Raw genomic sequence first — 18705 nt, 5'->3', positions numbered from 1 at the left:
GATATCTGTCAACACAAGCGTCGAGCGTAACGTAAGGACGCAGCTCCAGTATCCGGAAGTGATTGAGAGGAGAAAGATGGCAGCCTTACAGATCTTTTGTAGCGGAGTGCTGTTGCTGTTTTGTAGCTGGAGAGTTCAGGGCTCCTTGGACACGGCCCTGGGGGATAGCTCGTCCTGCCACCATGTGTGTGAGGGCACCTACCCCCTGCACACCTACCCTGAGGTGAGTGTGAGACCGAACACGCCGAGCCCCTCCTCCTTCAGCTCTGCTATATAAACATCCTTGGCCTTGGTACTTGGCTGTGCACAACATCCGGCATGGAACTTCCCTCTGCAGCCTATTCTGCTTACAGATGTGGGTGACCAGTCTACAGATGTGGGTCAGAGGGGCAGCCATTGGGGTTATCCCTGTGTGCTGGGGAGCTGCTCTTACTAGGCACTATACATGGGGACTTTACATACTCTGTGAACCTGACATTGGGGGCGGAGTTGGAGGCGGTGACGGCGGTACGCTTAGCGTGATTCTGTGCACTGAGGGTTTTATACGGTTAGTTCCACTTTACCAAAAATCTGCAAAAACAAACTGTGGAGAACTGACTAAACTTGAGTAATACCCTTCCTATAGGTTGTGGCCTTTCCATCCTTCATGAAGCCTGGATGGAAAACTCCCAGGATGTTGCTAAGACTCTCCCAGCTGTTACTGGTCACCATCACAGGAGTGAGGAGAGAAAGCACGTGAGGGTTTTGGATCAGAGAAAAAGCTCACTCCTGTGATGGTGAAGAGTAATAGCTGGGCTTCTCTTAGCAATGTCCTGGGAGTTTTCAGGTCAAGCTTCAGGAGGTACATAAATGGCCTACGCCTATAGCAAGGGCAATATTTAAAGTGGATAGAGAGAAAACAGGTGGTGCACACACCTAGTGCATTAACCAAGGTTTATTGTAGGAGTGAAAGAATAATAAAAACATACAGATGAAGCAGGTATCTAAAAAGCATAGAAAAATGACAATGGCCACAACGCCGGGCAAGGTGTTCTCACTGTCAGTGCGGTCAAATGGCTGACGCGTTTTGGGGACGAATCCCTTTCCTCAGAGCTGATTACTGGCCTCTGATGCAGATGTATGATGAATGGAAAGTAGGAGCCTTGCTGTTGATGCCTGGTTGTCGCTGTCCTGGTTCCCTTGGCTTCCCTTTTGGCTGTGCATATCCTGAGGCACTGGAGAGTACATACAATATCCAATATTTAAAGTGGATGTAAGGGCTCAGGGTTTTTAGAATGCATGAAGGTAAAAAAAACCTGTGTGCAGCAGCCCCCTCAATACTTACCTGAGCTTCATTGCTATGCAGCGATGTGAACAACAGCCTCGGCTATCCCAAGTCTCTGCCTACTTATTGGCTAAGACAGCAAGTGGGTGCCATTGGCTCCTGCTGGTGTCAATCACAGCTAGTCAGCCAACGAAGAGAGGGGGAGGGGCAGGGCCAAGCTGCGTCTCTGTGTGTGAATGGATACATGGAGCAGCTGGTACCCCCATAGCAAGCTGCTTGCTGTGGGGGCACCTGACAGGAATGAGGAGCCAAGAGAGCCTGTGGGGGACCCAAGAAGAGGATCCAGGCTGCTCTGTGCAAAACCACTTACACAGTAGGTAAGTATAAATATGTTTGTTATTTTAAAAAAAAAAAATTAACCTTTAGAATTGCTTTAGCATTGGTCAGAGCTGCACAGTTTTTTATCTACAGTTGCCCCCTTATCTGCATAGGCAGTTTTTTTGGTAAAGGTGAGCTAACCCTCTAACCCCTTGCTGCCCGCCAACATTTCATTTTGTAAAGCGCTGCGCAAACTGTTGGCGCTATATAAATCCTGTATAATAATAATAATATTCCAAAGTCCTTTGCAGAAGTGTGTGACAAACATAGATGAGCTTGGTGTTCCAAATAGGGTCAGTACCAAGGCCAAATGTAATCCTTGTAAAAGATAAAAATTGCCACAGTGGGATGCATGGAAAATATCCACAACACTGCCCCTAGCTACATCACCAACCTCATCAACAGATACCGCCCAAATCGCCCACTCCGCTCCTCCCATGATATCCTCCTCTCTAGCTCCCTCATCACCTCCTCCCACGCTTGCCTCCAGGACTTCTCCAGAGCCTCTCCCATTCCCTGGAACTCCCTACCACAGCATGTCTGGTCAGCCCCCACCCTGTCTGCCTTTAGGCGATCTTTGAAAACTCACTTCTTCAGGGAAGACTACCCCACCTCCACCTTAGAACTGTACTTGAATCACCTCCACCAGATCGTCCCCCGCAGCTATCACCTTTTTGTATCACCTCCCCCTTCCTTTAGATTGTAAGCTCCACGAGCAGGGACCTCCTATTCCTTCTGTACTGAAATGTATTGTAATTGTACCGTCTCCCTTATATTGTAAAGTGCTGCGCAAACTGTTGGCGCTATATAAATCCTGTATAATAATAATATACATTTTACTTAATTGTATTATATTTGGACACATTTGGAGATTTTGAGCACTTGTGATAAAGGTTTATTTCAATGTTTGCTAGGGGTTGCACTGTGTATCTTTGTGTGTGTTTGTCTAACATCAGTCAGGACACTATGTGCACAATATTTTTATGTTCTCTCTGAATGTACCTGGATTTTCTCCTAATACTCTGGTTTCCTCCCACACTCCAAAGACATGCTGGTAGGTTAATTGGCTCCTGTCCAAATCTTGTCTAAATTGGCCCTAGTATGTGTGTTGCGTGTATTTATGCATGTGAGATAGTGACCTTTGATTGTAAGTGCCTTGAGGGCAGGAGCCGATGTGAATGTACAGTATGAAAAGTGTTGCGTAAATTATATAAATACCTGTAATATTAATAAAACCTTAGGGTCGCATTCTGCCATAAATAACATCCTCTGTTGTGTTACCATTTCTGTACAGGAGGAGGAGCTCTTTGCCTGCCATAGAGGTTGTCGTCTTTTCTCTATCTGTCAATTTGCAGGGATTGGAGAAGACTTGAACAAGACAAAGCTGGAATGTGAATCAGGTGATGATACATACAAGGAGAATACTTGCAATTTGTTAGGCAAATATCCTGAGTGATTTTGTAGTGACACATCAAATACCAATTATGCATGAACTCTTAGCAACCAATTACAAACCAGCTTTTGTTGAGCTTATAGCACTATTCTGTAATGTTGGTAGCTGGGTATTATGGGATGCAGTACTGAAGGACACATGTACAATCTATTCTAATATAGGGTAAAGCCTCCCATACATGGATTAAAAACTTGGCTGGTTCAGCAGGGATCGGCTGATTCATGTAAAGGCAGGCTGATTGTACCCAAGTAGGTCCATCGATCAACTTGGGTACAACCAGCCTATTGGAGTTTTCTACCTGCAACTATAGCTACTAGCAGTAATCATTGTGTTCTGCGAGCCTGGAAGGCTCCCTGTAACCCTCATCCCACCCCGCTGGAAGAACACAATAGCGCTGCGGAAGGGCTTCCCCCATCAACATTATGTTGATGGGGGAATCAAGCGATTTTTTTCTTTCCTTACGCCTGTGGCAGAAGGAAAGAATATTGAATCATCATGGGCTGCCTAAGTGAAGGACCTTGATATGGAGGACAGTCAGAGGTGAGATGCTTTTAGATGCAAAGGCAGTATCCATAGTGGTTTAGTAGCATTGTCCTCTGGCTTGGCTATGATGGCTTACTGTTCTGAAGACCTAACAAGTGAAATCTGAAAAATTATACATGACCAGTGTAGCAGAAGTTCGGAATCATGTTTGCTGCTGAAACTGCTGCTTTGTGATTCCAGCACCCCGGCCTGATCTCTACTAAAGGGGAAAATTAGAGTTTGGATTGGCTGATCCTGCCCTGCAGTAGAGGTCTTGTGGCCATATGCGCAGGCAGTTGCCACCGTGGGAATCCAGAGCAGAAGTTTAGTTAGTGGCATTGCGACAAGCTGCAGTACCTTAGTTTTAAATCTACTACTATTGTCTCAATACTTAAAATAAAGAAAACATATCAGCAGTAACGTGCTTAAGTGACTATTGTCCAGTTGTTTTAACTCCTATCATCATCATCATGTGTTTTGAGGGGCTTTAAGTATTACATCTTAATGCAAGCATTCTTGTTGACCTGGATAAGTATCCGTTTGCCTTTCATGCAAACAGATACACAGACAATGCAATTTCTATTGATTTGCACACTGCTTTGATGACACATCTTCAGCACTCAAACACGTTAGGATGTTATTCATTGATTTTATCTCAGCATTTAACATAGTAGTTCTTGACAAACTAGGGAAAAAGTTAAATGCTTTGGGTGTATACCCACTGCTGCTTATGCATTCTGGATTTCCTAACAAATAGAGCACAAATTGTGAGAATAGGAGATCAGGTGTCTAATATTAGTCTGCATATAGGGGTAATGCAGATGTGGGTTGAGTTCAGCTCTGTTTACATTGTTTACATATGACTGTACTCCCATACATGCATCAAATACCATAGTGAAGTTTGCTAATGACAATACTTTAGTTGGACTCATGAGTTTAGTTGGAGAAAATGAGAAAAACACTTATAGGCAGGAAATTCAGCATTTGGTTGAGTGGTGTGCATAAAAATAAAAAACTGAAGAATTAATAATGGAATATAGGAGATCAGGAAAGATCAATCATTGCTCAGTGTATATATAGGTAGTGAGCATTGGAAAGGGTGGACACTATTAAGTTATTGGATGTACCATATTATAAAGATATTGTCATGGTCTAAACCTGCTTGTTTTCCAGTGAGAAAGTGCAGCAGAGATTGTTTTTCTTTAGGGGACTGAAACAGACTGGATTACCCTTGAGGCTTCTGGTCAGTTTCCATTATTGCACCATTGAGAGTATCCTTCTTTAGTGTGGTATGTCAGCTGCAGGGTGGAGGATAAGAAGTGCTTGTCTTATGTGGTGAAAACAACACAGCTGATCATAGGTACAGATCTACACTTGGAAAAAGTATATGCCATTTAAAATAGTGGGAAAGAGCTATTGGTAGTGATCCAATCCATCCATGTCAGAATGTGTATGCCCTGTTGCTGTCTGGGAAAAGATATTAGGACACTTAAAATGCACATTAACCAATTGAAGTTTAGGTTTTTTATCTCTAGGTCTGTATTGCCTACAAACCCATCAGGTGCAGAGTTTTAGGAATATTATGTGAAGTGTTTCCTTTTTTTCTTCTTCAAATATTCGATATTTTGTTATATATAAAAACAGATATGTGGGCATATGTTAGGAAATGTGTATGTGTAGGGGTCTTGAGAAATATATAATGTTGCTTTTCTAAAATTTAAAGAGTACCTTGATGAATTTTGTTGTATGTATACAATGACAGTAAAGTAATATGTTGCTGGACATATTTTGTGTATTCAGTTACCCTTTATGAATTGGAGTGGGCAGGGTGTGAGAGTAGTCTTATATCAGAATAGTTCTTTTGCATGTTTTTTAATTGTGGCCTATTAGCGGTGTATTTCAGCAAGTCAGGGGATGGGTCGCCAGAGGGAAGCCGCGAGTCAGGGGATGGGTCGCCAGAGGGAAGCCGCGAGTCAGGGGATGGGTCGCCAGAGGGAAGCCGCGAGTCAGGGGATGGGTCGCCAGAGGGAAGCCGCGAGTCAGGGGATCGGGCACCCGAGGGAAGCCGCGATTCAGGGGATGGGGCACCCGAGGGGAGGGGCGAGTCAGGGGATGGGTCACCCGAGGGGAGCCGCGAGTCAGGGGATGGGGCCCCCAAGAAAAGGATCTTCTTATTGGTTGCCATTGATTTATAAGTATTGAAGTTGTTGCTGTTCTCTTCTACTTTGTTCTCTTCTACTTGACACTTTAGAAAAACTTGAAAGCTTACATTGTGTGGAGAGATTTACTACATTCCATCACCTATTTATAGAATTCTAAAACATTTGGATTGCAGTTCAGTCTGTCCTGTTTTGTATTAACAATGCAGAAAGCAACATGTCCTGTTCTTTGTTGTATGCACACACGGCTCAGAGTGCATTCATTGTGCACATTTCTGAAACTGTGTAGAAGATCTCTGAGACACTTGGCGAAGAGTTTGTATTATGTTACATGCACCCTTCTTAAATACAGTTGCAAGAAAAAGTATGTGAACCCCTTGGGATTACGTGGAGTTTTGCATGAATTGGGCATAAAATGTGCTCTGAACGTCATCTAAGTCACAACAATAGAAGAAGACAGTCTGCTGAACATAATACTACACAAACATTAGATGTTGCCATGGTTTAGTTGCACATAACATGTAAACATTCACAGTGCAGGGAGGAAAAAGTATGTGAACCTTTGGACTTAATAACTGGTTGACCCTCCTTTGGCAGCAATAACCTCAACCAAACGTTTCCTGTAGTTGCAGATCAGACCTGGACAATGATCTGGAGTAATTTTGGACCACTCCTCTTCACAAAACTGTTTCAGTGTAGCAATATTCTTGGGATGTCTGGTGTGAATCGCTCTCTTAAGGTCATGCCACAGCATTTCAATCGGGTTGAGGTCAGGACTCTGACTGGGCCACTCCAGAAGGCGTATTCTGTGCTGTTGCAGCCATTGCTTTGTTGAACTACTTGTATGCTTTGGGTCATTGTCCTGTTGCATCACCCATCCTCTGCGGAGCTTCAGTTGGCGGACAGATGGTCGTACGTTTTCCTGCAAAATGTCTTGATAAACTCTGGAATTCATTTTCCCATCAATGACAACAATCCGTCCAGGCCATGAGGCAGCAAAGCAGCCCCAAACCATGATGCTCCCTCCGCCATGTTTTACAGTGGGGATGAGGTTTTGATGTTGGTGTGCTGTGCCTTTTTTTCTCCACACATAGTGTTGTGTGTTCTTCCCAAACAACTCAATCTTGGTTTCATCTGTCCACAGTATATTTTGCCAGTAGTGCTGTGGAACATCCAGGTGCTCTTTTGCAAACTTCAAACGTGCTTCAATATTCTTTTTGGACAGCAATGGCTTCCTCCGTGGTGTCCTCCCATGTACTCCATTCTTGTTTAATGTTTTCCTTATTGTAGATGTGTCAACAAAAATGTTAGCATGTGCCAGAGATTTCTGTAGGTCTTTAGCTGACGCTCTGGGATTCTTCTTTACCTCATGCAGCATTCTGCGCTGTGCTCTTGCAGTCATTTTTACAGGACGACCACGCCTAGGGAGAGTAGCAACAGTGCTAAACTTTCTCCATTTGTAGACCGTCTGTCTTACCGTGGACACATGAACATCAAGGCTTTTGGAGATACTTTTGTAACCCTTTCCAGCTTCATGCAAGTCAACAATTCCTAATCGTAGGTCTTCTGAGAGCTCTTTTCTGCGAGGTATGGTTCACATCAGACAGTGCTTCTTGAAACCAGTAAACCCAAAACAGGTGTGTGTTTTTTAAGGGCAGGACAGCTGTCAGCAACACATCCAATATCATCACACTGATTGGGGTCAAGGTTGGCTCACTCCTTGCTCCAATTAGCTCTGGGAGAAGTCATTAAGCTAGGGCCTCACATACTTTGTCCTCCCTGCACTGTGAATGTTTACATGTTATGTGCAATTAAACCATAGCAACATCTAATATTTGTGTAGTATTATGTTCAGCAGACTGTGTTCTTCTATTGTTGTGACTTAGATGACGTTCAGAGCACATTTTTTGCCCAATTCATGCAAAACTCCACGTAATCCCAAGGGGTTCACATACTTTTTCTTGCAACTGTAAGTGGGGGCCACATTGTCTGTGGCTGCTGTTGCTACAGTCCCAATTTATTTGGCATTTACAGAAAGTGAGCGTGGTATGCCTTAAATGAGATAAATATACTTACCCAGTCTGTATGATACATTTGTGTTAAATATGGACAAGCTCTGTCATTATTTGTTTTCCTCAGGTAGTATCGACCTTTAACAATAAAAACACAAACTTCCATGATCAATTCCATAAGTTGTAATATTTGAATCCACTTACTAGCTTCCAACATACAGTCGTCAATCCACTGCTGAATCCTGTGGAGTCCCTGTGCCAAGATCTTGCAATGCTGACAGAAAGCATTTGATGGAGGATACATCCCCAGTTAATAAGAAGTGTATGCACATTTAGGAAATCTTGTTGGCTAAAGAGGAGCTTGAACCAGGGTTTCAAAAATTAAGTCAGCAACTACAAAAACTGTAGCTGCTGACTTTTAATAAACAGACACCTACCTGCCCAAGGATCCAGTGCCATCCTCACGCGGGCCGTTTCTTCACCAGTCTACAAGTCCCTGGCGCCAACATGTTAAGTGTGGGCAGCTGTCTGTGACTCCTTGCGGGTTCACAGCCTCCATCTCACCGCGCATGTGCGAGTTGCGCTTTGCTTTGTGAATGGTCCCACAGCGTTTTGGGACCTGTGACATGTCCCAGAAGGCTGCGGGCAGGGAAGAGGAGAAATTCCGTTCCGCCGTGGCGATTGACTGGAAGTGGGACCCCCAGGTATCCCCCACCCTTCCCCTCCCCTAAGTTATAATCCAAATGTGAAGGAGGAGGAGGAGGAAGAGCATAACCTCCCTTTTTGGGTGAAGTTTCCTTTTGAGTTTTGTTAGGTTAAAATTTTAAAGGAGAACTAAAAGCAAAGAAAAAAAGCATTTGCTAGACAATTGCATGCCTCACATCCGGCTTAATATGGTAGTTCTACTCCTTTGTTTTCTACCTAATGGGGAATTACCATGTTGTATTTTGATATGCCTTATGCACCAACATGTATAGCCTATTTTTACTGATATTGTGTAATTGAATACAGAGCTAAGGCTGAGCCTTATGACCCTTCTGTTCGTCCCTTTTTTTTTTTTCATGTGTACTTGTTATGACAGAAAAAAATCTAATTAACAAACAGTAAACGTATACAAAGAAAAAACATACCTATGAACTGAAGTATGTGCAGCAGGATTGCAGACGTTCACAAGAGACATGTAAAGTTTAAAAAATATTGACTGAAAAACAAAATAACACACAGGCACATCCACTTAGTTCACATAAACAGCTTAACAAAAGGTTGGACGCGGGTAGAGATTCAGCTACCTTACAGCAGTAAGAGAGTTTGTATCACCCCCAAAGAGAAACGGTAACAGCCATATCCTGCACTTTTGGAATGGTTTACTGAAGGCAAATAGACTGTGCAGTTTTTCCAGAGCTTAGTAAATGAGGTAAACCTTCATTTTGCAAGAATACCCAGTCGTGCAAGGAAATTAAAAAAATGATTGGATGATGGATGTCAGCAGAGCTTCTGCTCATTTATTAAGCTCTGGAGAAACCGTTTTTGCGGAGTGCAACTGCACTTTGCAACATGCACACTCTATTTGCCTTTAGTAAATCAACCCCTATGTCTCCACAGCAGTTTTTTTTTTATTTTAAAGACCCATCGGAGTTTATTTACTAAAGCTGGAGAGTACAAAATTAGATGCATTTCTGCATAGAAACCAATCAGCTTCCAGGTTTTATTGCCAAAGCTTAACTGAACAAGCTGAGGTTAGAAGCTGATTGGCTACCATGCAAACCAGTTTTAGTAAATCTACCCCATCATGTCATATGAGAGACCCTGGCCTATTTTCTGTGTAACAGCTAGCCTTGTTTGACATTTGCCATTTTCTTACAGCCTGTACAGAAGCCTACCCCCAGACCAATGAGCAGTATGCTTGTATCCTTGGCTGTAACAGCCAGATGCCTTTTGCAGAGAAGCGTCAAGAAGAGGTTGGTGCTACATTGGATTAAAGCAAATAAAATGCTTTGCTACTTGTATGCTTTCTTAAAGCAGCTCCATTTGTTATAATAGTCCTTCATGATGACAAGTATCACTTAACATTTGCAGCTGTCAGATATGGTGCCTCGTATACACGTCCTGTTCCCTCTGACTATGGTGAAAGCATTCTGGAGTGACATGATGGATTCTGCCCAAAGTTTCATATCATCATCCTGGACATTCTACATTCAAGCAGATAATGGACGTATTCTGATAGTGCAAGTATGTGTAGGGGGATTAAACTAGACTTTAACAACAATGTATACACAGGATGCGGTAATCATTATTCTGTTCATTACTTTCACCTCAGTTACTCTGATTTAGAGGGCTTTGAAGGCTAAAAGAGAATTCCGCCATTTCTGAAAAACAAAAATGTGCATTTTTTTCCATTTGAGCTTGCAGAGCATTGTAACCATGATCATTAGATCGCATGTGCAATTCTCTGGCACCTACAGACTCTTCTTCCAGCCCCAGATCTGTACAGAGGTTTGGATTTTCATTTATAGAGCTGGAGGAACTATCAATGGAAAATAAGTGTGGTAACATCACTACACTTGTGTTTCATTGAGACCTACAGTCCCTCTGCTGCAATTCCTGTGAATGAACAACTCAACTTTGTGGGTGGAGCTACGCCAATTTCAAATATGACAGGAGCCAGTAGAAAGAAAAGCCCCACAATTCTGTAAGGGGGTTGGGGGGGGGGGGGGGAGTGCATGCTGACCATGTTTTGGGTTAGATGCTAAATATGGGTATAATACGAAACATGGTATATAGATCTTTCTCAGCAATTATTAAAATTCCAAAAGGAGATGGTATCATTTAAGAGATATAGGGGCACATGTTTAAAAAAGAAGGAAGAAATGTTTCCTGCACTTGTCCCATGTGTATGTTATGACCGTTGTGTGACACACTGATAAAAGTGCAGACTTCACAGGATGACTTCCAGTATTTGAAATTAATTGAGGAAGAAATCTTCCCTAGGGCAATAGGGGAGAGCAGACCCTGACATGTTTATATGGCCCGCTTGCAGTGAAAGGGGGCCTGCCTACAGTGAAAGTGCATGAAGAACAAACACTTGCATGAATGTATCCCAGAGCATGGGGGGTATGTGATTTTATTTTTTATAGTGCACGTTATTACGCTTTAATTGAACATTTTATATGGTGCATACCTCACTATCTTCTGTGACTCCCCATCATACTTTATTAAAATGAAATCCACTATATATATCTGTTTAGAGAATAGTAATGAAGCTGAAAACATTATAGTATCGGCACAGAATATTTAAGTCGTAACTCCACTTTCATTGGGAAAAAATTAGCAAATATGAAAAAAAAAAATATAGCGCATACAATTGCGAAACAAGTTATTTTGTAATTGAATGTTATTACAAATTACCTTTCCTTTTCCATCTGTAGCTGCTATAATCATTTTTAAAATGCATTGCAATATGGCTACCTGGAGATGTTCTGTACAGAACACCCCCCAGAAATGTAATTTCCTGCTTGTGCGACTGGCTTACTGATTTTCCCAGAAGTCTGCACTAATAAACCAATCAGATTTTGAGCATCCCCTGCCACAAAATTGCTAATTTGCTAATGAGATGCAGCCCTGCAATTTTCCACATTAGAACCCTGCAGATGCAGTAGCTGATTGATAATTATAAAACCATTTCCACAAGGAATCACTCTCCTGTTTGTCTGGACACAGACAAACAAACGGTTAATCCTTCAGAATAATAAAAGGTAGGGATCCGAAACAGTTTGTTTAAATCCTTGCAATGTATATAGATCGCCGAGATGGGAATTGGGTCTTTTACATACATTTAATTCATTTTTAATGTTCAAAGCAAACTCACACATCCATTCATGCTTTATTTTGAGAAATCACTTTGAAAAACACTACCTAGCAGATGATTCATGTAGCATTTACGTCCTGGAATCCATCTGCCCTTAGTTCAGGCATGTAGGCAGGAGGGCATGCTTAGCTGAGAGAGCCCAGATGAAAGAAAAAAATGCCCATGAAGACTCCTGAGATGTGTGTTTATCATCTTGGCCTAGGTCAGAAACCAGGAAGCAACTTCAAAAATTGGGGGGGGTTAAAACAAGCAAACTGAATATACTTTCCATCTGTTTACTAATATTAGCAGCATAAAGATGACAAATATTTAAAATTGAGAAGGTTTAGTTCCATTTTAAGTTACTGCTTTCTTTCTATTTAGAATGTATTTTATGTTTATGGGACCTGCAGAATATTTAATTACTGAAAATGAATTTTTTTTTTTTTCCCTGCCTGGTCAGTCCCAGCCAGAAATTCAGCAGATACCGCCAGTGTACTCAGAAAATCCATCTGCAAGAGGTAACTTGCTAGATATTGTCCAAAGTAAGTCTGATACAAAATGTGTGAGTGATCCAGTTTTTTTTATATGTCAGAGTTATCCTCCAGTTTTATGTTACGGATTTGACAGATTGTGTCCTATGTTGTGGCAGACCTAGCACCTGAAGACCGTGCAGGAGAGGGACCGTGGAACAGAAGAGGTGATTTCCTGGAATTGGAAAGAGGAGCCAGCATTATGAAGTGTCTAGCTATGTATGTGGTATCCATATGTGTATCAGAATGACTTTTCCCCCCACATTATTATACTGTCTAGCTAGATGACTCTCTACTTATTATACATTCATTTGTATTTGGATTGTGCAGGAATTCCAACTGGCTCCTCACAGCCACTTTGATTCTGTCCATCCTGGTTCTGCTCTGGATTTGTTGTGCAACAGTAGCTACTGCATCTGATCAGTATGTTCCCTCTGAGGTGAGTTCTCTGTATATGTCCAAAGAGAATAACCCTTACCCTACCCTTATAAAGTGTGAACTGAAAATAAAGTCCAGATTAGAGAGTAATCCATTGAGATTGTGTCAAAAATATTTTAGGCAGTTCATCAGTCAAGAAGAGTCACTGCTACCAAATCTCCTGTTGCTCACAGCAATACCATTTTAATACCCTATGGCAAAATCCTCTAGTTCATCACAGATAGATGTAAATATATACCTTTTTATTTACTTTGTTACATACTAAGCACATCCTTTATTGGTTTTCCTATAACTCCGCAGGATAGTATTGACACCAATAACATACTTTCAAATACAGGGGGTTTGGAAGAGCTGACTCTTTTCTGATGTTTGTACACTTGGGGGGGAGATTTAGTAAACCTTGAGCGCTCAGAATCTGGTGCAGCTGTGCATGGTAACCAATCGGCTTCTAACCTCAGCTTGTTCAATTAAGCTTTTCACGGTAAAACCTGGAAGCTGACTGGTTTTTATGTAGAGCTGCCCCAGATTTTTCATGTTCCAGTTTTAGTAAATCAACCCCTTGGTGTAGTGCAGTGTTTCTCAACTCCAGTCCTCATGGACCCCCAACAGGTCATGTTTTCAGGATTTCCCTCAGATGAAACAGCTGTGGTAATTACTAAGGCAGTGAAACTGATCAAATCACCTGTGCAAAATAATGGAAATCCTGAAAACATGACCTGTTGGGGGTCCATGAGGACTGGAGTTGAGAAACACTGGTGTAGTGTGTGAGGTAGCAGCTTCCTTAAAGTGGTAGAACGTTTATCACAATTGGAGTTTCACATGCTATAGCACTACTTTTTATAAAGCTGTGTCGTCTTATTCTTGTTCAGTATGTTGACCAGCATAACTAGTTTAGCTTGCTGGGACTTAGGCCAAATGTTTGTATAAGAACTGGGTGATTGTGGTTTCCCCATGGCTACGATCAGTTAATCCTGGTACCTTTCTGTACATGTATCATAAATGTTCAAATATTAGTTTCATTTGTCAAAAAGATAAATGACTGCAATTTTATTGCTAACAAATAGTGTTCAGAATGCGATTAAGATTAAACAAAGGATAAAACCTAAAGTAAACCTGGGCAAAGCAGAATCAAATGGTTTTTAAAAACTCATAGTCAGAAGTCATCTTTAGTGAAAACTGCATGTCAAAATGTTCTGTGGATCCAGGAATACAAAATCTTCACGTTTTACTGTAAAAAGTGAAGATTGGGATAGGGAGCAACCCCCCTTTTCATGACCAAAGGTCAAATGCCTAGGCCAAAGTTGTGTGTTTTTTTTTTTTTTTTTTTTTTTTTTTTTTTTTGGGGGGTTTTTTTTTTTTTTTTAATATGTACTTTAATTGTATCTGACAACTACACTATTAAATAGATAAACACTTCCTTCTGCAGGTTGCAGAGCCATCTGCAGAGTGAATGGCTTATATTGCTAATGAAACCTCCAGCCTGCATGTGATCTCTATCATAGCTGACAGTGGTTGAAAACCACTCAAATTAGTTCCTGATTGTCAGTGGGGACCAGGGGCGGACTGACCATTTGGAAACTCGGGCACTGCCCGGGGTCATTAAGGGGCCTCATGAGATGCCCCAGGTACATTTTTCATAGGCTTGTTTGAGTTTGGGCAAGGACACAGGGGCCCCATGATCTCCTATTGCCCGGGGGCCCCATGAGTTGTCAGTCCGCCCCTGGTGGGGACCAAGTTGTCTGTGACAACTAGAAGTGAGAGTTGGCAGCTGTCCAGTGTCAGGTAGTTGCTCTCAAATGGAGGATGTTTATTAATGAATAAATAATATACAAATTGTGGGTGGCAAGGAGTTAAACATGAGTATTATGGAAGGAGAAGCTTTGGTTTTTAATAAGTTGGTGTGTGAAGTAGTTTTTTGTGGTTTGCTTTATCAGAAAACCAATAAAACATACATTGGTAAGGACCATTAAATGTGATGACTTTACTACTCGTTAGAATAAAAAGTGAAGAATTTGCATTGTTTCATCTTTACTAAATTGCTCCAGTATGATATCATGTATTTGTTATTTAAGGACTATTAACAGCAAAGCTGTGTGACTCCTTTTCTTGCAGAAGCTGAGTATATATGGGGATCTGGAATATCTAAATGAGCAGAAGCTACACAAGTACCCTCCTGCATCTCTGGTGGTCGTTCATGGAGTTCCGCAGGAAAATGAAGAAGCAGGCCCTTTACCCACAAAGGTAGACTTGGCCAAGTCTGCCATCTAACGGGCCATGCAGCCTTCAATTGTCGCTTCCTGTCACCATGTACAAGAGGCGCCCTGTAGCGCTATGGATTTCTAGAGAAACTACAGACTATAAACTCTCCATCAGATTAACAGCTTCCGTGTGGTGTGTGGGATATGGGGATCTCTAATCTGAGTTATATATTTCTATCTAGGACTGGATCTAATTGCACAGCTAGTCTTTGGCATAATCTTTTTGCTGCTGGGTGAATATTCTCCTGATTTTTGATTCTTCTGTTCTTATCTGAAGGTGGGATATAATGATACATCATTTTATATCTGCTTTGCAAGCCTCTCCTACGTGACACATAAATCTGGATGAAACTGTGCAAATGTGTCCGTGTCACACTGTTACATTCACTGAGCACTTTGTGTTTGTTTACATGGGAACTTGTGAACTTTATCAAAGGATTCAGTGACCTGTAATAAGCTTGCTTGTATGAATGCTGCCAAAAAGCAACAGAGCATTACATACAATGGACCATTGTTAATGAGCCGGAAAATGAGTCGGCCATGGAAGTGTACTATAAACCCGGCTTATTCTTAGAATTGGAATGAGATTTACTATTTGAGCATAGCATAGGATCTTTGAGTAAGGATTGATGAGCTTTGAATTGCACAGACACTTTCTATGACATTGTAATGTCGGCGTTGGGTGTATGTTCAGTCAAAAACATTTTTATTCGTTTTGGATAGAGCAGCAAGGATTAAAATCTTTTTTTTTTTTTCCTTCTATCTCAAGCTTTGTGACAGATTTCCCCTCACTTCCTGTCACGGTGGCAACAGGTTCACCAGACAGGAAGTGAAGTAAAATCTACAACAGGAAAACAAAGCAAGAAATCTAATAGAGACTTTGCTGCAGCAAGGGATATGGTGTACGTACCCCACATTTCAAGGATTGTGCTTTCCTTACCTAGTATGTTGGCAAAATTCCAGTAAACTGAAACCACTGAAAGAGTAAAGACAATTTTTTTTGTTGCTTTTAATAGAGTGGAGAGGGATTAGAACCCCAGTCAGTTTTTATTTCTGTATGTGACCCTGTTAAGGGGATTCACTCTCTTTGTGCTGTGTACCATTATCACTGAAAGTGAAAGTAAAGAAAATCCCAAATTTTGTGTTGTCCCCAGAAAGGTAATAGAGAGGAAATTTTCCAATGAGATCACTAATTCTGGTGACCTGAAGGTCCCCTAGGGATTCCCTTAATTTGCATTTCCATCTCATTTGGATTTGCATTGGATTTCCTCCCACTTCCTTTTCGGCTATGGAAGAGGAAGTGTAGGGAAATTTCTGAAATAGGTCACAAATGACAAAAACAATTGACAGGTTATAACCTTCCCTTGCTGTATTCAAAATAGAAAAAAAAGTTTTGACTATGGTTCTACTTAAAGTGGTAGTAAAGTAGGTTTTTTTTTTTCTCTTGTACCTACAGATAAGGCTAACCTGTAGGTACAGTAAATATCTCCTAAACTGGCACCGTTTGGGAGATATTTACTTTAGTAATGTCAGTGATGTCACCGACAGTGTGCCATCCTTTGGGAGAGCCGAGGCTTCTGCACGGGAGTAACATCATGGCTCAGCCAGTCAAACGGCGGCAGCCCACAAATCCAGAAAGAAGACCGGGTGAAGATGTAAGCCCTGGGGAGCCGAGACAGCGCTATGCTGGGGACCTTTGTTCTAAGGTAAGTCTTTCATAATGTGCTAGTATGCGATGCGATGCATACTAGCACATTATGCTCTTAACTTGCAGGGAGAAGATTTTTTTGTTGTATTTTTCTGCGGTTTACAACCACATTAATTCTCCTGTTTGCCTTGCTTAACTGTAAGATTTTACTGTAGAGATGTACAGGTAAATGGATGTCACCGAAGAAACCTTGATTCATTTCTCACAAAGTACATAATTGTAAGCAGTAAAAGCTAACAGGGGCTCTAGCCTTGCCTCTACTTACATTTACATTTCTGATGTTTTTACTGTTGCATATTTTTCCCTCCTTTCTGGTGAAATCCTTGTTGCCAGGCCAATAAAAGAAAAAAAAATCTGAGGGAGCCCAGATAGCATACACTTGACATATTTTTTTTTTTTTTTTGGTTCTCTCCTGTTAAAAGTAAAATACTCATACAATGTTAGTAGGTAAAGTAGCTCTTGGCTTCCTTCTCCTGGATCCCTTGTACATAGACCTTGTATAGAGCATGACCGGTCAGTTTCCACCTACTCTGTGTGTTTTGTTTTGTTTTTTTTCTAAGTTCCGGTGTGTTTCCACCTCAAAGGTCTCATGACACTTTACTCTTTATTGTAGACAACTTATTGCAGTCCTACATAATATGACCCTCTCTGCATTTCTCTGGCCTGATGTTAGCACAGCATGATCCATTTTAAATGTTCGTGTATCAGAATGCCCCTTGTACAGCAAAGACATTTGACACATTACAATCTAAAATGTATCTTGCTGTTCTGACTTTGACCTAGTGAAGTGCTTGATGTACAGGTCTTATGGGATCAAGGAGAGTTTCAAGATTCTTGAAAACATTGTGGATAATAACTGGTCTTGCCTATGTGTTGTACATACATATACATTTTCCCATGTAATCAGCTACACTTTTTTTTTAAGCAGATCAGATGTCCTGAAGAAGCTTTCTATTGGTAGGGCTTTTTTGAACTTGTTCTATGCTGACTGGTTAAACACACGTCCCCTAGGTTAACCATTTCTGCTTGCTGTAAGGCATTGGTGTTCTGTTTAACTCCACTCACAAAGGCCTTGGTTCATCTCCAGTTTTAGCAATCCTGCAATCAGCAGCAAATCTTTTTACTGACCAGAATCTGGCCTGTTTGCAGCCTCTTTGGAATGGAGTTGGATAGCTGAGCCATACATTTTTTTTTTTTTTCCCTGCTAGAGGACCAAGGTATAAGATGTCCAGTGATGTAACACAAATAAATGTGTTCTTAAAGAAACCTAACAGATAAAAACTGCAACCAACAGATTATAAAAACAATTTGGTAATGAGGATCTAAATGTTTACAAGGGGTTTGAAGTGTAATTGTACAGTTTTCCTGTAATAAATAATCACAAACTGTTGACACTTTCTTGGTGAGATCTTACACTTATCCTCCCTCTGCAGTGGTAAAATCCGTGTGCAAGAAGCATCCGGTATATCAATGCTGATGTATGTGTTTGATACATTTTAAAGGTTCCAGACTCCTGGTGCTTTTTGACAGAGGGCCTTCCAGCACTGTTTTATGAGCTGCAAATATTTAAATTAGGATAGAATTATGGGATATAACGAACTTATCTTAAAAATACTCCCTCCCCATTCCTAACATATGCTTACTAACCTGTGTTAAAAGAAAAAAAGATGAACAGTATATACTTGACTAATTTTATGTCTCTTTGGTGCGTTCGTATGATGCGGCATCACTGCAGAGGACAGGAGGGAGTGCCAAAAGATGGGCCATAGAAAGCCTACGGGTGATGTCATTGTTTAGGCATTACCAGCCATTGTTTAGTGCTCTCTCCTCTTCCCAGTAGCTGACCACTGGCTGACGCGGGAGATCATGTGACCAGACCAGAGTGGCATGAAAATAGGTAAGTATACGCATCCGTCTTACACAGGTTAGCGGGCATAGGTATTCACGGGGGGGGGGGGGGGGGGGGGGGGAATATTTTTAAGATTAGTGATACCCAGAATTTTACTTTAACATATGGCTCCTGACATCCTTGAAGTTATCCAAGGAAATGAATGCCAGTGTGTCAGCACTGGCAGATTAAATTTAATTCATATTTTAGATGTTTTGTGTCATGGGCATGTCATGAGGCCAGATTTC

At 41.4% G+C, this 18705-nt stretch overlaps 1 protein-coding gene across 2 annotated transcripts; it reads left to right on the top strand.

The window, feature by feature from the left end:
• The first annotated feature begins 38 nt into the window (after positions 1–38).
• TMEM59 (transmembrane protein 59) lies at positions 39–17959 on the top strand. 2 transcript variants are annotated; one of them, XM_089666556.1, is made up of 8 exons: positions 39–223; positions 2937–3042; positions 9652–9746; positions 9865–10017; positions 12096–12153; positions 12285–12384; positions 12496–12604; positions 14716–17959. In XM_089666556.1, the coding sequence occupies exons 1-8, from the start codon at positions 77–79 to the stop codon at positions 14869–14871; spliced, it is 924 nt and encodes a 307-aa protein (XP_089522682.1). In that variant the 5' UTR covers positions 39–76; the 3' UTR covers positions 14872–17959. The 2 variants fall into 2 exon arrangements, with proteins under 2 accessions (XP_089522682.1, XP_089522681.1); XM_089666555.1 differs by having other exon boundaries at positions 12096–12177.
• The last annotated feature ends 746 nt before the right edge of the window (positions 17960–18705 follow it).

The sequence above is a fragment of the Staurois parvus genome, unplaced genomic scaffold (genome assembly GCF_062004578.1).
Source record: "Staurois parvus isolate SC_StPar_1 unplaced genomic scaffold, SC_StPar_1.0 ptg002753l, whole genome shotgun sequence".
Classification (NCBI taxonomy): Eukaryota; Metazoa; Chordata; class Amphibia; order Anura; family Ranidae; genus Staurois; species Staurois parvus.
This window is presented reverse-complemented; position numbering and strand designations above follow the sequence as displayed.